Source organism: Bactrocera latifrons, unplaced genomic scaffold, assembly GCF_001853355.1.
Source record: "Bactrocera latifrons isolate USDA-ARS-PBARC rearing strain unplaced genomic scaffold, ASM185335v1 scaffold_181, whole genome shotgun sequence".
Lineage (NCBI taxonomy): Eukaryota > Metazoa > Arthropoda > Insecta > Diptera > Tephritidae > Bactrocera > Bactrocera latifrons.
The window spans coordinates 127314-150647 of NW_017535308.1; the positions used below are offsets into that span (position 1 = coordinate 127314).

General features: G+C 35.7%; 1 protein-coding gene across 5 annotated transcripts in view; it reads left to right on the forward strand.

Annotated features, from left to right (window-relative positions):
• Nucleotides 1-21711, forward strand: part of LOC108967260 (patatin-like phospholipase domain-containing protein 3) — a 32235-nt gene extending 10524 nt beyond the window's left edge. The window contains exons 2-9 of one of the 5 annotated variants that reach the window (XM_018930557.1): nucleotides 13085-13767; nucleotides 13840-14006; nucleotides 15825-15933; nucleotides 16002-16090; nucleotides 18031-18142; nucleotides 18203-18347; nucleotides 20874-21250; nucleotides 21338-21711. In XM_018930557.1, coding sequence (XP_018786102.1) covers nucleotides 13085-13767; nucleotides 13840-14006; nucleotides 15825-15933; nucleotides 16002-16090; nucleotides 18031-18142; nucleotides 18203-18347; nucleotides 20874-21127 — 1559 coding nt within the window. In that variant the 3' untranslated portion in view covers nucleotides 21128-21250; nucleotides 21338-21711. Of the gene's footprint in view, nucleotides 1-13084; nucleotides 13768-13839; nucleotides 14007-15824; nucleotides 15934-16001; nucleotides 16091-18030; nucleotides 18143-18202; nucleotides 18348-18602; nucleotides 18790-20873; nucleotides 21251-21337 lie in introns of those variants that run through there. The other 4 variants (XM_018930555.1, XM_018930559.1, XM_018930558.1 and 1 more) reach the window with 4 other exon arrangements.
• The last annotated feature ends 1623 nt before the right edge of the window (nucleotides 21712-23334 follow it).

The following is a 23334-nucleotide window of genomic DNA, read 5'->3' on the forward strand; positions in this document are numbered from 1 at the left end:
TAACACCTTGATGACATGTACCAAATATGGGTGAAATCGGTTCACAACCACGCCTGAAATCTCGATTATCACTTTATCATGCGAGAGTATAAAATGTTTGGTGACACCCGAACTTAGCGCTTCCTTACTTGTTATTACTTAATTGGTACCTGATAGCATTACATACCATTGTGGGTGAGCAACTAAGAATATTTTGGACTTCGACATTAGTTTTGCCCTCAGAAAGCAATCAGATGTATAATTCTTATTTTTCGACATTTCTAAATGATTTAGGGTAAAATTTTAACATTAAAACCGGACACTTCAATTAAATAAATGAATTTCACCGTTAATTTTAAATTTTCACACAAATGTCACATAATTTAATTTTTTTTTCACTTCTTTCACGCACTACAAAGATTTTGACTGACCGAAAACAAGTTGCAAATAAAAAGTCCCGGAATTGTAACAAAAACAACAAGCTAAGCGAAACAAGTTGTTGCATGTTTTCATGAAATGTTATTTGAAATGCATCCCAACAAAAAAGTTATAATAAAAAAGTATGATCACATCTATTAAATGAATGCCTAGCACTACTAAGAGTTTGACCGCAACTGTATGTATGTACAGCTGCGAGCGGTGAAATAGTATGTTATGTAAAATGACAAACAATTTTAACATCCATTGAAATGCAAAAGTGGATCATATTTTCCAGGCTATGTTTATTAAAAATATTTAGATTTGAATATGTACAAGATATGTTTATTTGCAAAGATGTGTTTATGTATGAAATTTGCGGGGAGCAGTAAAATAGTAGTAAAGCACTAAAAATCAAAAATAGAAGTACTGAAAGATTTTTGCAAGTTTTGTCTATAGGAGATCGTGGTACTTAGTAGCATTATCATGATTTTTGATAACTGCACTTCATCGCTTCTTCAGAGAATCTACGAGACTGTGGCATATTTCCGGTGGTATGTTCTGCCATGATTGCTGCACTACGGTCCACAACTAGTTTTTGGGTTTATCCTTCCACACGGCTTTCTTGACATCTGCAAAACGGTTTTCAATAGGATAGAGGCCAGGCGATTGAGCTGATCTATCCATGACATCAATTCTATTGACCCGAAACCACTCCTTTGCCACCCTACTGGTATGCTTCGGGTCATTATTCTGCTGAAATATCCTTTTCAGCGGAATGTCCTCTTCATCAAATGGTATGATAATATACTGCATTATATCCACGAATTTGTGTCGGTCCGTTATGCTGTAAAGTAAACACACCAAACCATGAAATTCAAACCGCCAAGCTAGTTTTTGTGCTGAATCTGGGGTCGTACTCTCTATTAGGGGAGCGTCTTAGATACTTACGGGATCCTTTACCGCCGTATAGAATAACTTTCGACACGTCTGTCCACAAGATGTTGCGCCATTTCTCAATCGGCAAATTCTCAATCGGTCCTTTGGCAAATTTAAGACGACTTGCTATATGATTTTTTTTAATAACGATACTTATCGAGGACTGCGGACATATAAATTATGTTTATGTGGAAGTGTTCTTACTGTATGAACACCGCAGGCCAGGTTCAGTTCATTCCGAATCTCCATAGCTGACATTCTAGGTCGAGTCTTGGCACATCTTACAATTATTGGTCATATTTTTTTTTTTTTTGCTTTTTTCATTGAATAACTAATAAAAGATATGGAAACTTACTTTTTGTTTCATAAAATTAAATTTTTTTTATTAAAAATGATCTGTTTGCAATCATCTCATCGTTCACTACTATTCTATTGCTCGCTCATAAAAACAGATATCCCAATAAAATTGGCTTTAAAAAAGTAACGGTAAGTAATTCACACTTATTGTTGTATATAACAGGACCGTTATACTTCAGAGAATATAGCTAAAATAATGATCGACGGCAATATCATAAAAGAAACAAAATTGAAAGCAAAGCTCTCTTGGCCAATAGGCACTACTATTTCAATGCTCGCAACTGTAAATATGCGATATAAATAATATAGAGTCGAACCTGGAAAAAAGGGGGCATACACGACACACAAATCCATTTTGCGTTCGTTCTTTACACAGTGAACATATGCGACAGTCAAGCGGAACATTTCTTGGAATTCATTTCTAATGTAGCACTTTTATCTATTACATTGTATTTCGTTAATAAGTTATTAAAAATTTTATTTTTATATTTATCACTTTTCGTTTGCCAAAATGCCAATTAATTTTTTATAAGATGAATAAATTCTGATACAAAATCTTTATTAAGGGGGGGCCTGCTTTAAAAGCTTCAAACAATCGATTTTTTTGCTCAAATCTCTTTAAAAATTATCTCCGAATTATAGATGGGAAAGTTATAGATGGGAATTCGAAATACTATCGAAGCTAGCAGGGAAATAGTGACCGAGCGTCTAGCAGATATATGTATGAGCGGTTGAACAAAAAGCAAAAATTTTGAAGCGCGATTTCTCGCTTTTTCATTTTAGCGATTATTCTTAATTAGCGGGCAGGATAGAAAAAAAACTAAACGTCGTATGGAATTGGGACATAAAATTATCTTCTATTTGAAATAAAAAACACTAAAACAGTCAAGTTTGAACACATTTTTAAACAACATAATGTAAAAATTTTTTGGTCAAAAACCACCTTTTTTAAATTTTTGAAAAAATTTTACACCTTTCTTGGAATTTTCTTAGTTTAACTAGAAAATAAGTTATTAAAAAATATGAATCTCTTTGAATTTTTTGTTTCCGATAGAAATTGCCCAAAGGCAGAATATCAAAGATTTCGTATCGAAAAATTTGTGGAAGATATTCAAATATATATCTATAAAACCTAGAAATTTCGCTTGAATCAATTATTTCTTTCCCTCCCAAAAAAATTCTCAACAAAATCGATTTTTTGAAGCCTCTAAAGCAGGCTCCCCCTTAAGAGCCTTGGCACTGTTCGTCCGTGATCTTCACTGTTCGGCCAGATCTTCACTGTTCTCACAATTGTTAAACGTCAAAACCTCCTGAACTTTGACAGGTTATCGAGTTCATTATTGAAATCTTGCCAAAGCAATATGTAAACGGAGGGATTTGTTGCATTGTTCAATACCACTTACAAGAAATGTCAAACAATGAAAATTAAATAAATTTATGAAATTTAAATGTTTTTGATGAAACGTTTAGTAATGTGAAGCATCATAGTATTATTTTTAATGGAAAAACATTACACTGTGGAACATTTTTGGGATTAGTGTCTGGGGGGTGAGAAATTCCAAGTCAGGGTGATGGTACTAGGTCAGTATAGTAAAACCCTCAAAGGGTTTGGCGTTCGTATGTGTAAATTTTTTTTTATGACCTTATGACCCCTTTTTTCCTTATCTTGATGTTTTTTCGTGTTAATTGTAACATTTTGGCAAAAACCAAAAAAAAGAAAAAGAAATATTATTTTGTAAAAGCTGGCCATAATGGAAATTTGAAGCGCTCTCACACTGGAATAAGTTGGACAACCCTTTATTCCTGGTTCGGCAACACGAGAGAAATGAGATGTTGTGTGCACACAGCGCCATACACCACAAACATGTGTGCACACCGATCGTAAAAAATCAAACATCTTCGCGAACCTGGATCGGTATGCGTCCATACACGAGTAAACCGCAAACGCACACATACCGATCGAACGCACATGTGTGTCGTGTATGGCCACTTAAAGCGAGAATTCAAGGGAGCACAATCACATTCTCGCTTATGGAGGTTTCTCACTAACCCGAATTTCTCGCTAATGCGTAACGCACAAAGGACCATAAATCTTTCGCAGAACTTTTCTCTCAAAAACTCGCAACGTCGACTCATCCGTTGTTGTCATTGTCCAAGCCTCTGCACCATATAGCAGAACGGGAATTATGAGTGACTTACAGAGTTTGGTTTTTCTTTGTCGAGAGAGGACTTTGCTTCTCAATTGCCTACTCAGTCCGAAAGAGCACCTGTTGGCAAGAGTTATCCTACGTTGGATTTCTAGGCTCACATTGTTGGTGATGCTTACGCTGGTTCCAAGATAGACGAAATTATTTACAACTTCAAAGCTATGACTGCCAACAGTGACGTGAGAGCCTAGTCGTGAGTGCGACGACTGTTTGTTTGATGACAGGAGATATTTCAGCTTGCCCTTGTTCACTGCCAGACCCATTTGCTTTGCTTCCTTGTCCAGTCTGGAGAAAGCAGAACTAACGGCGCGGGTGTTGAGGTCGATGATATCACTGTCATCGGCATACGCCAGCAGCTGTACACTCTTATAGAAGGTGGTATCTTCTCTATTTAGTTCTGCAACTCGAACTGTTTTCTCCAGAAGCAGGTTGAAAAAGTCGCACGATAAGGAATCATCTTGTCTGACCTCGATTGGTATCGAAAGGCTCGGAGAGGTCCTTCCCGATTCTGACAGAGCTTTTGGTGCTGGTCAACGTCAGCTTACACAGCCGTATAAGTTTTGCAGGGATACTAAATTCAGACATCGCGGCCTAAAGGCAGCAGATTGTGGGGTCTCCTTTTTTGAGAATTGGGCATAGCGCACTTAAATTCCAATCGTTGGGCATGCTTTCGTCCGACCATATTTTACAAAAAAGCTGATGCAAGCTCCTTATCAGTTCTTCACCGCCGTGTTTGATTAGCTCGACCGGCAATCCATCGGTCCCCGCCGCTTTGTTGTTCTTCAGGCGGGTAATTGCTACTCGAACTTCTTCCTGGTCGGGCAATGGAACTTCTGGTCCATCGTTCGCCTTCTCCTGGCATTATATTTTCACTGCCATTCAGCAGGCTGGAGAATTTTTCCCTCCATAATTTAAGTATGCTCTGGGCATCGGTGACTAGATCACTCTCTACAAGAGTATGCTCCGGTCTTGAAAGCTTCTGTAAGCCGCCACATTTTTTTGWAGAATTTTCGAGCGGCCAGCTTATCAAGCTCTTCGTACTCACGCATTTCGGCCTCTTTCTGTTTCTGTCTGCAAATGCGTCTCGCTTCCCTCTTCAACTCTCCCCATCCCGCACGTGTTGTGGTCGATCGTAACGTTGCGAGATGGGCAGGTTGTTTTCTACCAGCTGTTCTTTTGCACTTTCCGAAACCAATGGTTTCGGTTGCAGCTGTACGTAAGGAGTTTGAAATGCCGTCCCCCAGTTGCAGGAGTGCAAGCCGAGTAGAAAATCGTTCGGCTGTCTGTTGTGATTGCAGCTTCTCGACGTAGAACCTTCCTGTGCGTTTTTTGCTGCACAGAGGCGGATGCGAATGTTAGGACCTCGGAGCGCACGCACATCTAAAACACTGGAGACGTGTCTTCCGTCTATCACAACCTGATCGATCTGGTTGGTGGTTTTTCGATCCGGAGACAGCCAGGTAGCTTGATGTATCTTCTTATGCTGGAATCTAGTACTACAGATAACCATATTTCGGGCCCCGGCGAAGTCGATCAGCCTCAACCCATTTGGGGATGTTTCCTCGTGGAGGCTGAATTTACCGACCGCAGTGCCAAAGATACTTCTTTGCCCACCCTGGCGTTAAAGTCGTCAAGCACGATTTTGACATCGTGGCGGGGGCAGCGTAATAAGTGCGTTCCAAGCACTCATAAAAGGCATCTTTGGTCACATCGTCCTTCTCTTCCGTCGGGGCATGGGCGCAAATCAGCGATATGTTGAAGACCTACTTGTCTCTGTCCATCGCATTTCTTGGACGGCGGTGATGTCAGCCTTTATTTTTACGAGGACATCAACCAGCTGGGCAGCGGCACCTTCCCAATTAAGGGACCGGACATTCCAGGTGCATGCCCTCAATTCGTAGTCCTTATTTCGTTTGCCATGATCGTCATCAAAAGTGGCGTCTATCATCCGAGGCTGTTGTTCATTGAGGGTGTTTTTTTACGTGGCGGGTCCCAAACCTAGCGCACAACGATACGCAGGGGATGTTTCGCCTTCTCACTTTGGCTCGCCTTCAAACGGATATTCTTAGGCTACCCAGAGGATACTTGGACCGGAAGTCGTGAGCTGCTTGAGTCATATGTAAAAGAATCGTTTCTGGCCACTCCCAAGTGAATGGCGATCAGAAAACTTTCCTCACTTGCGTGAACTTCTACACATGACTCCATCCTCCAACGAATTAAGCGCCAACGTCAAATTTCGCTCATCCAGAATGCGTACAAAGGCCGCACAATCGTCATGCAGCACCCTGAGAGATCCCGTCACAGAGGACGTGTTGCTCGGGAAGTGAGCGTCGAGAAGCATCTGAAGTGTTTCTTCACTGCTGAAGGCCCCCCTCGATTTGCATTCTTGAGATACTCCAGGGGCACTGGGTTTTTTTGCGAGAATACGCCCGATTCTAGAGGACTCGTGACAGCCTTCCACTTTTTCACTGTAGCTCTTCCACGAGGTCCTCTTAGCCTTTCTTAACTTTGAAAGCCCTGTTTATACAAAGCTCAGTCATCAGATAGTCAGGGAGAATTTGCCGAAGCCTCCTCGGGTAACCTTCCCAATCCGTGTTCCTAAGGTTCCTGAAAGATTTTCTAGGCGAACCTTCTCCGACTAAACCCGATGTACCTGTGATCTGAAAAGGAGGGATCGCCGAGAACCCTCCAGTTCGAGATCAGCGGTGCAATCCAGTCTGGCTCCCTTCCAAACCTCCCCCACCTGAGAGACTGCCTTCTTCTATAAGATGGCCGATCTTTCATCAGCACATCTTGTGAGCTTGTGCAGCCCATGGTGCCAGCCGGCACTCAAACATTTTGGGGGTGGCTCAGAGTTTTCCTTGACCAGCTTCAGGAACACTGACGAGATAGCCACCGCTACATTCTTCCATTCATTGTGGGAGATGGCACCGTCGTCCCTACTGCGATCGAACACCCCAAGTACTATAGCACCAGCTCTTTTAGCGATTTCTCTAAAGGTTAGCGCCTTTCCCGTTCGCGGTTTCTTACCAAGGGAGGTTTCTCTTTCGTGCGACCTCTGCCGCGTGACCGCTGGTTCTGTCCTAACTTCCGGCCCTGCCCTATCGTCCTCGCTCAGCACCTTCTTGGCCCACTCGAGTGTGCTAGCATGTTGCTCAGATACCGGACCAAAGGTCGTCCAAGGAGTTGTAAGGCCGTGAAGGCCGCAGGTCAATTAGCGTGACCCAGGATGCACCAGCTTGGAGGCGACCTCTACTATATCCATTAACCTTACCACTATAATATATTTTCCTCAATTTTTTTTCAGGCATTTTCGTTCGTTCGGGGTTTTTTTCAATTTGGCTATTTTATGTTTTTAGTAAGCATAAGTAAACTAAATTATATTATCTAATTATAAATAAAGTTTTTAATTTATTACGTTTAATGAGTAAAACACAAACTATGTTTTCTGTGCTTATACAAATGCTGCTGATTTTATTGGTTTTAAAAGTTAAAAAAATTAATTTTCAAATTTCCAACTAATTTGCAACGTTAATAGTTTTATTTCTCACACATTTCTTTAAGCACACTGTCCTTATTATTTTTCACATAAAGGTACATAGATACATATGTATACTATATAATTTTACATTTTCAGTTGGTTTTTACTGAAACTTTATTAGGAAATAAGTTATGGTTATGTCTATGCATTTTTCGGTATTCTTTGGCTGTGTTACTTTAGGTACCAAAAATTTCCGTTACATTTGGTGGTTGAAATCAGCATTGTGCTGATGGTAGATTAACAAACACCATGTGTAAAAATATCCCACATCAGATAAACACATACCTTTGAAAATATGTATGTCTGTATAGAATTCCTACTTACATTAAACACGTACATAAATATTATGAATATATCTACACTATATTTCGACATTGAACTTATCCGTTTTTCTAATACCGAATCGCGCTAAAGTTTTTACCACTTATAGGGTAACTTTGTGCCGAAACATTGATACATAGGTATATGTATCATTTGTGTGTATATTTATACTTTAAAAGTATCAATGCTACTGATAAACAAATGTTTGTCAAAGGATTTTTATATTAATAAAAGTCTTTAGATTATCCAGAATAATTTGATTTATCGTGATTGATAAGAAACACTTGACGCACGCTTATTTCGTTAAAAAAAACTAACAATTCCTATTTTCCTTTTTTAATGATAATAAATCATTTTAAAAGTTTTGTTAAATGCATATATAGTACATTTGTACAGTTGTGTTAATGAAAATAGTGGCACAGGGTATATTCAAAGATCTTTTCTAACATATGTACATATGTATACGAACTTGTGCAAGTCAACAAGCCTTATTAATATATTTTGGTAGAGTTGATAGAATAGAAATAGATATTTTTCAAGAGTCCAGAAAGAATGTCCGACCACTACCAAACACAATTTATCACTCCAGGTACACAACCAAAACTTTTAAACAAGATCTGAGCGTAATGATATAGGCTTGCTTTTCGTAGGGTCGATCCTACACATTTGATCTTTGACTTCATGGAACCATCTTAACTTACAATTTTCTACTTTAAAAAGGTATAAGAATTACGTTGGAGCAGGATAATGACCCAACACACGCGACCAAACTATCCTAGGAGTGGTTTGCATCAGAAAAGATCAAAGTAATGTCCTGGGCAATCTAAATCTAATCGAAAATTTATGGAAAGGTGTTAGAACACAAATTTGGCCAGTGGTCAAGGAGACATGGGAGGAAATAAGTAAGGAAAGCACAGGAAACCGAAGAAGCAAGAAACTCCTGAGTGCAAAAAATGTTAAGAAATGGGCCTGTAACTGCTTTCTAAGAAGTTTTAGGCACATATCTCTAAAACCACTTAACATACAATATAGAAATTTGCTAAGTTCAAATCCCTTAAGCACCCCTACCGGTACCGTAAAAATAAATGAAATCGGTTGATAACCCCGTCCAGTCTCCATATAACGGTTTTGTTTAAAACTCCAAAAAGCGCGACAAATCAATAAATAAATAAGCCCGAGACAAAATAAGACGACGGGCGTGGCACCGACCACATTTACGTGAAAACCCATATCTCAGGACCTACTGGACCGATATCGACCAAATTTGGTATGTTATGTAGTATTATGTTCCAGTGTGAAAATGAGCGAAATCAGACTGTCTCTACAACACATTTTTAAATTCCATCTACTTCCACTATGTAAATCCAACAAAAGCGCTTAAAGTAGGCTACCTTATTGAAATTTGTTTGTATTCAAGATAAGAAATCCTAAGATACCGATCATGTGGACCCCACTTCTTACTGCGAACAGTAAGCCTGTACGTAAAAAATAAATCGGATGAGGCTTCTCTTAGCCGCATTATACCTTATAAAAAGGTTGACTTTACTCCTTGTATCATTAGCTCCAATCTCACATTATTTTCGTTTTTCCAACATGTCTTATGACGAATATGTCGTCCAGTGCATCAGTTATCCATGTTAATGTATAAAGTTCTAGTGCCAAAGTATTCGTTGCCAAACTCCTTCGAAACGGCTAGTCCAATCTTGATGAATTTTGGTGTGCTTATGGAGTAAAAGGTATCTGAAATAATAACCCAAGATCGGAATTAAATACAGGGTATCCCAAAATTAACGCAAGATTTAAATTTGCCGCCATTTATGCAGTAAAGTGTTAACACTCCAAAAACAAAGAACATATCGATAGCTGACAGTTTAGGCTTAGTAAAAGTGCGGTGTTGCACGATAGAACAATGTGTCTTCATTACTGCACAATATACAAATTCCAACAACAAATGTATGCTGACTTTCGAGCAAAATCATCCTAAGCGCTGAAGCATATTTTCACCTTAATGGGTTTGCTAATTGCCAAAATTGTTCCTTTTTCGGTTCTGAGAACCCATATGTAATTATCGAAAAACAGATGCATCCACAACGAGTCACTGTTTGGTAAAGATTTTGAGCTGGAGACCAATAATTAGACCATACTTTTTTTTTTAAATGAGACTGATGAAGAATATATTGTTACTAATGCTCGATATCGGGACATTATAACCCAGTTACAAGATATTGAGTGGCCAATACGTGGTTTCAACAATACGTTGCTCCATGTCATACCTTCTGTGAAACAGGTTTATTGCAACCAGCCCACAACACTTTGGGCTTTAAAGGAGGAGATTCAACTTCGGCCACATTCATGCAAACTAGTCATGGAAATTTTGGACAAACGAGATGTACGGAAAGCCGTGGAGGCAATATGGCCGACGTGTTTTTCCATAATAACTACAGTTTCTTACTTGTCATCTTATTTTTTTCTCATCTTTGACGGAACCACCCGTATAACATTAAGAAGCACTGCGCACAGAACATATTAGGTTGCAAAATATCTCCCTTCCGCTTTTTTGTCTTTTGAATTTCGCGGCTATGTATAAAGCGCTACAGAGCTCGTATCTGGCAATACTTATATCTTTGAAAGGTCTTGTCATAACGTTCAACAGTTATAGACGCGTAAACATAAAGTTCACTAACGCCGAAATTCGAGTTATTTTAAAGTTTTTCTTACTTAAAGGCAAATCCGCTGGAGGAATGGGTATTATAAAGTTGCTGTCTAGATGGAAATAGATTATCGAACGAAATGGCGCATATTTCAACTAAATTCGGCCACTGTAACACTTTTTATAAAGAGCATTAGACTAGTGCAAAAGCCTTTGAAAATAAAAAAAAAAAATGAATTCATAGTAGGATGAAACCCATCGGAAGCGAAACCTTAAAGAAAAAATAATTTTCGGGCAATCTGAGGTCGAGAAAAGGAAAGTTAGGGGCGTGGTTGAATTTTTAAGCGTTAAGAATGGTTTATCTCAATTTCCACCCATATTGCCTCTCATATAGAAAAAATGTATATGGCAATATTGTAGGTAATAAAAAAGTCTATAACTTTTGTATATAGATTTTTGCAAATATTGCACACTTTTGTTTTAATTTTGCATCACATTTCGGAGAATAACAACATGGAGCAAAAAGGCAAAGAGATTGCAGTTGGAAAGCGAAAAATTATTCGAAGACATTTCATAGAGGGAAAATTTTATAGAGAAATTGGTAATATAGTTAGAAGAGCCCTCTTCGCTATCCAAAAGTATTAAACAAGTATGAGGCCAAAGGCTTACCGCCCGCCGTTGCTAACAGATCTCGAGTAGAAAACCATTATTAAGCCCATTCGGCTTAATCCAAGACTGACAGCTCACTCAGTACAGCACCAGATCCTATAGAACTTTTCCAATCCTCGTATTATAAAAACCATAGCAGAGTCGTGCGTAAGAAACCCATGATTGCAGAAATCAATAAGAAAAAGCGCCTATGCTAATGAGTCATCTCAAAGCGGGAGACTTCTGGAACCACGTTCTATGCTATAAATATTCGTATAATTTCTGGGTGCTTGGAATCAATAGATAAGTTTTCGTATGAAGGAAAAACAGAGAAAAATGAAAATCTCGTTGGCACGGTAAAACATGGAGGAAGCGGTATAATGATGTGGAGGTATAACGCAGCAAGTGTCGTAGAAAACCTGACTTTTATGGATCAGAGTGGATACATAAACTTTTTAAAGTCAATTTGGCTGAAAGTCCTGAGAAATGGGAACTTAAAGATAAATTTTGATTGCAGCATGATAATGATCCACACCAAGTTCTAATAATTTATGGCACGCTCATTTGCTTTAAAATATGTATATCAAAAGTAAATACAATAGTTGTAGGATATATTTATTATTTTATCATATTACCACTCCTTCTGTTTCATTATTAAGAAATAACTTATGTCCAAGTGCGCTAAAATTGAGCTTAATAGTATCTATTTCCACAGCATAACAACCCAAAACACAAGTCGTATCTTAGGCGAAAAATAATAACAATTTTTAATTTGAATTTCCTGCGAAAACAAATTCGTCGAAATATTTTTTCCAGATTCGTATGACTGTCAGTGACGTCTGTGTCAAATGTCACATCAAAATAATCATTAGTATTTAGTATAGGTTTGTCTTTCTGTAGTAGTTTCGGCGATTTTTACGAAGAGTGAAATTATTCAACATAGGACTTCCATTAAATATTGTGATTGGTACAAATTATACAAAGAGGGTCGAGAACCCTTTGACGAGTTACCACGTTCAGGACGGCCATGAACATCAACTGATGAAAGCACAATTAGTTTCGGAATCACTAATTTTTTTTTTCGAAAAACAGCGCCACGTTAACGATTGTGAAACAATGCCATTCAAGTACCAGGATGTCATGATGAAACGTACTATTACTGGCGATAATTCTTTGATCTGTGCGTACAAACCGGAAACAGACGGTCAATCGGCCGAATATTGTGGCAAAGGCGAGCCGAAGCCGAAAAAACACGTCAAAGCAGGTCAGAAATTAAGGTTATGTTGACACTTTTCTGCGATTATCGAGGTGTGGTGCACTCCGAATTCCTTCCGACCCGCCAAACTAGCAAAAAGACATACTATTTGAATGTTAATCGTCGTTTGCGCGAAGCTGGTCGGATTATAGGCCGACAACTCATGGTTTTTGCACCACAATAATGCACCGTCACAAACAATCAATTGCCGTAACCATCAGCAAACTTAAACGACCGCTCTGTTTTGAGATTTTCAGAACGATCGATTTTATAGAAAAATATCGATCCGCTCTAAAGTACATACATATACTTGTATAAGTAAATATGGCTCAAGTTCATTGACGCCAGAAAATATTTAAAATAATGCACCGCAATCATAATATTGAGTTAATAACTCAATTCCGTAAAATAAGATGATTTGCGTCAATCATTTGTGCGCAGTTTTATTTTTCTGTTTAACGGTACAGCCACAGACATGTATTTGTACCCCCTCTTATCGATTGTGAGAATTGAGCAAAAAAAATTTTAAATTTTGTTTTTAATTACATGGATATAAATATAGACCCCTATATTTATATAACTACTGCATTACATGATATTGATTTTGTATTTGATTTAGTTTATAATATTATACATTTAATTATTTCCTAAAGTTTCATAGTTTGTAATGCAACGATATTGTCTTCTAGTCAGAATTCCCATGCGAACTATAACCTTATAAAAGTAAATAAGCTGATAAAGCATTGTTTTTATTTTATGTATTTTTTCAGGTAGCATGACATCTGACTTTTTTCGTGTAGTTAACGAAGCCCGGCGTTATTCTCTCGGACCTTTTAGCCCTTCATTCAATATACAGACCTGTCTATTTGAGGGTTTACAAAAGCATTTGCCTGAAGATGCGCACAAACGTGTTAGTGGGCGTTTGCATATCTCCTTAACACGAGTGCATGATGGCAAAAATGTCATCGTTTCTGAATTTGAGTCACGGGACGAGCTCTTGCAGGCTCTATTGTGTGCATGCTTTATTCCGGGCTTTTCTGGCATATTCCCGCCTCGGTTTCGAGGAGTACGGTATATGGATGGAGCGTTTTCAGACAATTTACCAATATTAGATGAGAACACAATAACCGTGAGTCCTTTCTGCGGAGAAAGCGATATTTGTCCGCGTGATCAAAGTTCACAACTTTTCCATTTGAATTGGGCTAATACGAGTATAGAAATATCACGACAGAATGTTAATCGCTTTGTTCGTATACTTTTTCCACCACGTCCAGAATTTCTTTCGAAATTCTGTCAGCAGGGTTTTGACGATGCGATGCAGTTCCTTAACCGTAATAATTTAATAAACTGTCGCCGTTGTGTGGCAGTACAATCAACGTTCGTAGTATCAGAAACCGTGGCACAGCCACAGGACTTTGATCCTGAGTGTAGAGAATGTAAAAAGCATAGAAATGTGAGTATATCACTATCTTACAATTATATGGAGATTGTATTTCATTTTATAACTGTGTACATGTCATTTTAGGATGCTTTAAGCTCAAACATGCCACAAACTGTATTGGATGTAATTCAGGATTATATAGAGCAAGCTAATAAAGGACTGGCGAATTGGATATTCAGACATCGTGGAATAAAATTGTTGTCATTACCTGCAACAGTGCCATTAGACTTCTTCATGGCAACAATGTCAAAGTAAGTTATTCACTGCTCCTTGTATATGTAAATACGTATATTTGTTTTAAGTAATTTTTTTTTTACACAAGCTCGTTGAATTTATGATTACGATTACAATAATCAAAATAATATATACATAAGAATAAAAAATTCATATTCGAAATAGCATTACGGTTATGGCGCTCAGTAATAATACAACTTGATAGGCGGAATTTCTAATTGTTACGCTTTAGACCATGTTAAAAGACATTTAATCATAAAACAAGTAAGCAAGTAATTATTAAATAAATTAAGATATCGTAATGAAAGAAAATTAGCAAAAAATGGAAAACGTCGTTAAATGAAAACTTATAAAGTGACTGTGATCAAATTGAGAGGTGAATTTTATCCATTTCATTTCCTTCAAAGTAATCCCCTCCCGCTGCAATACACTTATGCCAGCAAATTTTCCACTCATCATAATACTTGGAAAAATCCTCAGAGCTTTCTTCGATTCATCTTTTATATCCTCAATTGAGTCAAAACGGAGCTCTCGGAGTGGTCATGTGAATTTGCTGAATAGCCAGAAGGTAAATGCGGTGGCTGCGGCACAATACTAGTTGAAAATGTGTCGAAATGATCACGAATAACCAATGCAGTACGCACTTCTTTACAAAATATCCATGTAAATTATATCTTTACCATATTGTTCTAGAATATACAGTCCCAGAGTAGCACTATATGAGGACTATTGTAAATTCCCCTTTAAAGGCGTTTTGTGGGTGCGGAAGTAGTCCTCCCTTGGGTACCTCATTACCTTGTTATATAAACAGACCGATTGTTATACTCTGTAGCAACATGATGCGAAAGTATGCAAATATTCGCTGCACCATTATGAACATTTGCATTTAAACTTTTAATATTTTTATACTTCAAAAATAATATATGTAATTATTATTTTTTAATTTTGTATTTGGTCATTTAATTCTAGAACAGTGAAGCAGCTTCCAAAGCCATTTGGGAAGACATTTACAAGCGCTTAACATATAGTAAAAGTTGCACGAGTAAAATGTAGTAAAATTGTTTACTTATAAACTAGTTAATTGCAAGTAAATTTATCATATACATATTATACTTTAATAAACGAAAATATCGAAAACAATTACAGATGTGCAATATTTACATAGTTTAATTACAGAGCAACATAAACGAAAAATGTAAAGTTATTTCTATTATTTGAGCATTTCCTTTATTTCTTTAATTGATTTTTTTATTCGTATTAGTTCAATAAAAATGTGAGTAATTAGTAATTAACATTTTTGAACTATCTTGGTTAGATTACTTCCACTTCATACTTTTATTTGCCGTTTCTAATATAACTAATTTAATCACGTTTATTGAAACTAAATTGAAAATATGTATATATGTATCTTGTTTGCATTTATGATATCTGAGAATTAAGGATAAGATATTAAGTGACGAGTTATCATAAAAATTATACATCTGCGGACATTGATTTGAGCTCTAGATAGATTTGCCAAAGATCGTTCTAAAATTAAATAATAAAATACGTTCAAGTGCTGCAAAGTTGTGCAAGGGTGTAAAACCATGAAATTTTGCTAAAGAAGATGTATAACAGAAATGTAAGTTACAGAAACCGTTATATAAATTTTATTGGCTTACCAAATTGGCTTGGAAACTTCACTTCTGCTTAACTATTCTTTCCAATTATTTGAATTTTCGTAAACTGCAAGAGCAAAATAAAATAACTAATAAATTGTTAATTCAAAATTTATCAACCATATCTATTTGGTTTCCACTATTTATGCACTCTATACTTTTATCTCCGCTTCATAGGATAACTACACTCACACCAAAATTAGGCAAACACATTCGCGGCAGGATAGAAAATATTTTGAGAAAATTAATTGAAACTGCACAAACCCACATTATAAGCAAATTCACAGTAAGTTAAATTTGTTATTAATTTCTACTAGGGTAACATCACTTAAATTATTTTTTTCCTATAAATAGATCTGTGAACCGCCACACTTTGATACGACAGGTTTACTACATTCGAAGCGTCTATACGGACCACGGGTATCAATATTAGTTGATGAATGGTAAGTTTTTCAAAAACATATTTATCTATCTATATATATAACAAGTAACAAAGGACTAAGTTCGGGTTTAACCGAACTTTTCACCCTTAAGGTGTTGGCAAAACTTCATATTAAAAAATTTTGGGAAAGCATTCAATATTCAATGTCAAAGAGATATATCTGACTTAAATGTGATTTTGATGTACACTGCGGGATAAGAGATTTGAAAATCCTCTATTATCTATCTTTAGCATTACTACATATTACTACTAGGATAAGATGCCACCTGAGTTTAGTGAGGTACCTCACAGACGTTTAACAATATATAAGGAGCAAAATCAACTGGATGTTTGAAAACACTGATGTTAGTTATATGAGTTATAGGCTAGAGCAAAGAGCAAATTTTCAAGCGATTTTAACCATTTTAGGCACAAAGGTGCAATATTAATTAAGATCATAATGACCGATATATGGGGTATAAAGTCAAACGGAAGTTCGAAAGTCCTTATATTATATTAGGTATATGGAACTTAAATAAATATTCATCCGATTTTCCTCGTTTTTGACACACAAACATACTATTCTCTCTCTCTAATTTCAATAATATATCTCACTCTGAGGTCCACATTTCCAGAATTGTGGGCTAGAATAGTTATGGTCCGATTTTGACAATTTTAAACCTAAGATAGCCATATACCATGAAGGAAATATTCGTACAAATGTGTATCTCGATATATTAATGGGTAATTGATTTACATGGATGGAGTCATGTGTAGAAGTTCACGCAAGTGAGGAAAGTTCTCTGATCGCCATTCACTTGGGGATGGTCAGAAACGATTCTTTTACATATGGCTCAAGCAGCTCACGACTTCCGGTCTTTGACCAAGTATCCTCTGGGTAGCCTAAGAACATCCGTTTCAAGGCGAGCTAAAGTGAGAAGGCGAAACATCCACTGCATAGGGTTGTGAGCTGGGTTTGGGACCCGTCACGTAAAGAAACACCCTAATGAAAAAGCAGTTGATTTACATACTGGAAAGTGAAAATATCTATTAGTAATTATAATATAGTTACATTAACAAAACCGTTATATGCGGAGTGGACGTGGCTATCATCCGATTTCAACTTTTTTCACGATGTCAGCATGATTTGCTCTGTGCATATACATGTGGGTGATATAGCTCAAGGTTTGAGAAATATATATATCAAATTATATTAGGTGCGGAGCCACACAAACCTTTTAAAAATATTCAAACCACAGTTTTCGTTACATCAATTTACAGTTTTTTATCTTAATCAGCTGGTTATGGTAATTAGAGGTTTTCGATTAATGCCCTTTTGTGGACGTGACTATCTGATTCTCACTCTAGATGCAGGAACAGGAATATGTTTCATAACAAACAGTCACTCGGAATTCAACTCGCGTTATGCATATATAAAACAAAATATAAATAATAATAACAAATGGTTTTTGTAAACAAAAAGGAAAAGTTAAAACGTTTTGTCGTCGAAAATGTCTTCGGAAATATTCTTAAAGTACCCATTTTAACTGAGATGTATAATAGAGAATAGGTCCTGTTACAGCAAGCAAGTAATTTAATTTAAGTTTAAGTTTTTAAAATACAATCTCCTGGATTCCGGTACTGTCAACAAAGCGTTCGTCTTTATTTGTAAATAATATCTACATGGTATTGAATAGTTATTCGAATAGTTATAGTATACATAATCACAGCAAACGGGTGGTCAGATCTACCAATTGTATTATTTATACTCGTAAGTTTTGACAGTAATAGTGAAAATTTTCAGAAGACCCTTTATCATAAAGTATAAAATTCTTTTTCTTTTTAAGTTTATTCCGTATGAAGCTAATGAAGCTACAATTTTAATAATTTTAAGTTGCTGTATAAACTGTTTTTTTAGTGTTTTTTAGTTTAGTGTATAACAAAGTTATGAATTTTTTCCAGTGGTGCTCCTTCAATAGAAGGAGATGTGGACAACTATGAACATGTTCTCAAAGTAACTACCCATAACGATGCGCTTTATGCTTATTACTATACCGACGATCTTACAAATAAAGTAAGCAATTTTCTAAAAATATTACAGTATGCAAGTTTCTTTAAAATATCTATCCTACAGGTCAAAGTTACGGAAATCTTTGAAATTGACGAAGAAGAAAAACTTGCGGTTGATCCGAAACTATTCGAAGGCATTGTTGAAGATCATCCAAACCCTCGTCAGCATCACCATAATGTTGTTAGTGAATGGAACGGAGTAGAGTCTGGTAAGAGCAACAAATAGTGTACATTTATCCTATATCTGAAGTTCATTAACAACGTATAAAATGGCAAAACGCTCATAAAAAATAGGTTAACTTAATATTTCCTTCAACATTATTTATATCATTATGAATTTCAGTTTTTATCTTATATGGAAATTCAGATGGAATTTTTTACAAATTATGCAAATGTCATATTCCCGAAATCAGTTTCATCGCTTATAATATAAGATTACTTCATTTGCATTTTTTCTTTTACAGTACAAGTTATACCCAGCATACCACAAAGTCGTGAAGATATTTTTTAAAAGAAATGATTACGATACCAAAACTATTAAAGTTACGCTGACAATATATTGATCAAACATATTGTTTACAGTATTAGATAATACATGATGGACAGAGATAAATTGGCTACCAAATGACAGATTTTGCTAAAAGCTGAAACGTTTGTATTTTCTTTGAACTTTAAGTTGTTTTGTTATCGTTTTTAATTGGTACTAACTGTTTGCATTTGTAGAAAGTATATAATCATTATTAGTTATGTTGATAACTGAAGTATATATCTTTTCACTCAGTTTGTCTTTATCGTCTATCATCTTTCTAATTAAATTGCGAAATACTATTGTTGTAAATCAGCTACTTTACTGACTTACGAGTATATTAGTACCTAAGGCCTAAAATCTAGTGCATCTGATCGTTTTTCCATACCCAATGTGTGAGGCACTTGAAGAAACTTGTAATATTTATGAACAAAATAGAATATGGATTAATGTATATATGTCATTTAAATTTAAACGTAGAAAGGTTTTGTGGGAAATATGTATGAAACAAGCTCATTTTTAACAAGTAAGGAAAGGCTAAGTTCGGCCTTAACCGAACATTTTATATTGTTGCAACTTGCCAGGTTCATTCGGTTTGCGTGTGTGCGCAACAATTTTTAGACTCAAAATGGCGTACCTCAAAGAAATTATTTGTGCAAAGTTTTATCGTAATATATTCATTAATGTACTGTAAAGCGAAAGAAATGTGGAATTTAAAATTGTGATATATGGAAAGTAGGCGTGGTTGTAGTCTGATTGCGATCCGATTTCTTCCATTTTCACATTGTTAGGAGAGGTTTTTATAGGAATTTTCCAAAGCGAATGGTTTGCGTGTGTGTTTGTGTTTTATGAATAGTGTATACATATATAATCCTCTAATTCGATTATTTTTAGATGATACAAGCAACAAATATTATATTAAAGACGTTGTTTTCCTTTTTATTTCGGGAAAAACAAATTTTTAATTAACGAATATTGCTTTATTGTTTTTCAAAATACCTTTGCATGCTTTTGAACTAATTGTCGAAGCAATTTTTCCACCCTGATTTAGATGTCCCCCAAACATCCATACTGAACGCACCCATTTCCTCTTCAGTTGTCGTTGACCTCCTAGTTTAATTTTTTCGTACGGGAATAAAGAGAAGTCATTCGATGCTAAGTCAGGAATATACGTCGATTTTTTAATAGCGCAAAAATGCAATCGATGTGTGTGTCATGGGGAGAAGTGATCTGTTTGCGGTTGTTGGTTTTCCTGATATCTTTAATGACAAGTTGACAAACAAATTGTTCTATACCACTCAGAATTTATTGGAAACAATTTTTGTTCTATTCAGCTCATCTTGAAATATCCATACAGTCGTCTGCTATTTACTTTCGGGCTCTTCGATGCCATAGTCGTGTTTCGAAGAACCGTTGTATTTTTTTAACATTTCTCTCGACCAATCGATACGATCCTGTTTTTAAGTGATTAACAAGTATTGTGGAGTCCACCGTGAACAAATATTTTTACAGTCAAACATTCATGCCATATTGAATGTATGCTAGTCCCACTAAAGTCAATAATTGTCTAAATCTCACCATAGGTCACAAGTAGGTCAATAGTTTCCGAAAAAACAACTGATTTTGAACGACCATCTTGGAATTTGTTTTTGAGTGATCTAAGATCACGATTGACCATCACCACACTATCGATAAACACTGGTCCTTGATAGAGCTTCATCGTCAAAAATAGAATTATGTACATCTATGCACTCTCGATGAGTTAATTCACGTCGAAAGTTGTAAAAAATAAACCGGCGAAAATGTTCGCCATTTAATTCCATTTTTTGGTAGAGAAGAATATTACTGGTATGTCAAAACGTTCTGATTATGCATAACATTTAAAGTGTAAAATTTTACGATCAAAATGTGAGGTTCCAGAGAAACGGTTTGAAAAATGGAAACAAATATATATGCAAGTACTTAGTTTTGTGCTTCTACGAGATATCCATAGAAACCTACACACATTGGGTATAGCTCGAATGAACCAGTTTGCTTCTATTTTGTTTAAACACTTAGTATATTTGCCCATTCCATTCATTAAGTAGAATTAGTTTGTAGAATTGATCTGTATATTTCGCACATAACTCATAACGAATTCATAAACAATCATTCAGTTCGCAAAACTATACATTTATATATCTACAATTGTATATTATTATTTCCATAGCCTTTTATATTGATGAATATGCGTCCAACCAACGGCCTTTCGAACGAGACATTAAACGAAAAACTCATATAAGCACTGACACTGGATACCAGAATGAAGACGAATATGCGATCATTAACGAAAATGGCATTCCCAAAGAAACCGAATATGAGGTATTCAGCGACCCAGAAGTTGATCACTACTTTGGCATTAAACAGCAAAGAAATAATAGAGATGAAAAAAGGGACTTCTCCAATGCTAATATATTTACATAATAAATTTGTGGAAACTCCCTTTTTGGAAACGGAAAATTTCAAATCCTATAATTTGAAAATTGGATCGTTAATATATTTTAATTTATCATAAATAATACTGCTAAATATAGGATTTGTATGTGAGTAAGTATTATAACTCCTTAATTTACCGTTTTTTATTTATTAATTTCGAAACAATATAGTAGACTGTCGAAAATCATTAATGTACAGTATTCGTTTTGTATTTTTATTTAATAATAGGTGAAGGTGCGCACGTACGAGCAACTATCGGGACCTGATAATTTATAATTACTTGCGGATATTTGACACAATATTACCTCGATGATTAATAATCGAAACAGTTTAACACTTTGCATTAATTGCTTTGAAAGTTTACTATTATTTTGCTATTTTGGGGAGACGACCGACCAACATGATTTTAAATATGAATGGTTAAGAAAATGTAATAGCAGTTAATAAATTAGCTTATTATCTCAAATTCGATGTATTCAATCTAGCAAACATAAGGGCGATTGCCTATTGACTATATGTATACTCTTTATATTGAGTATTAATCTTTCGATGTTACATTTGATCAGATTATTTAACTATCTATAATTTCAAAAATTAAGTGTAATTTGTTTTTAAATTAAGTACTCGAGATATATAAATTATTTTAAGAAAATGTCAAAAATATTATAAAAGGTACATTTCAGTTTTCTAAAAAACATATATATTTATTTATAGCAACGAGGTAAAATTTATCGCTGTCCTATACATTTAAGAGAATTAAAAATATAAAGTCTATATACTCCAATTTTTTTTATTATTATTATATATTTCTGTTAGAGTTGGAAATAATTCCGAAAGAGCATGTAATTACTGTTGATCCCCTAGCATAATTCAACCCGGTTTGTTGGTTCCCCGCAGAATTGGTTAAAAATATGTGTTATTGCAACAAAATTTACTTTTAATTTCCCCCGGTTAATTATTTTAGGTAAAAACAAGAAAAGCGTTAACTTCAGTTGCACTGAAGCTAATATACCCTTCACAGATGCATTTCTTTTAGTAACTATGTGTTCAGTTTGTACGGCAGCTATATGCAATAGTTAACCGATCTGAACAATTTCTTCCTATTACATTGTTTCTATGAACAATAACTCATCCCAAATTTCATGAAGATATATCGACAAATAAGGAAGTTTCCCATGCAAGCATTTGATTCCGATCATTTGTATGGCAGCTATATGCTATAGTTAACCGATCTAAACAATTTGTTCGGAGATTACATTGTTGTCTTAAAAAATGATCTATACCAAATTTTGTGAATATATCTTGTCAAATGCAAAAGTTTTCCCTACCAGTACTAGATTCCTATCGTTCAGTTTGTATAGCAGCTATATGCTATAGTAAGCCGATCTGAACAATTTCTCCGTATATTACATTATTATCTTAGAAAACAACCTGTGCCAACTTTTGTGAAGATACATTGTCAAATAGATTTTCCATACAAGAACTTGATTCTGATCGTTCAGTTTGTATGGCAGCTATATATTATAGCAGCTTCTTAAAGAGAAAATAACGTTTACAAAATTTCAGAACGATATCATAAAAACTGAAGGACTAGTTCCTATATATACAGAGAGACGGACAGACAGACAGACGGACATGACTAAATGGACTCAGCTCAACATACTGATCATTTACAGCTGCGAGCAGTGAAATAGTAGTGGATGTTAGAGTTTTACATACCTGTGAGTTATGCGAAATTCTAAACAATTTTAACATCAATTGAAATGGAAAAGTTTATCATATTTCCCTGGCTACGTTTATTAATAAAAAATATTTTAATTTGAATGGGTGTAAGATATATTTATTCAAAAAGTTGTGTTTATATATGAAATTTGATGGGAGCAGTAAAATAGTAGTTGTATAGTTGTTGGCGTATGCCGATGATATTGATATCATCGGCCTCACACCCGCGCCGTTAGTTCTGCTTTCTCCAGACTGGACAAGGAAGCAACACAAATGGGTCTGGCAGTGAACGAGGGCAACACGAAATATCTCCTGTCATCAAACAAACAGYYGTCGCACTCGCGACTTGGCTCTCACGCCACTGTTGACAGTCATAGCTTTGAAGTTGTAGATAATTTCGTCTATCTCGGAACCAGCGTAAACACCACCCACAATGTCAGCCTAGAAATCCAACGCAGGATAACTCTTGCCAA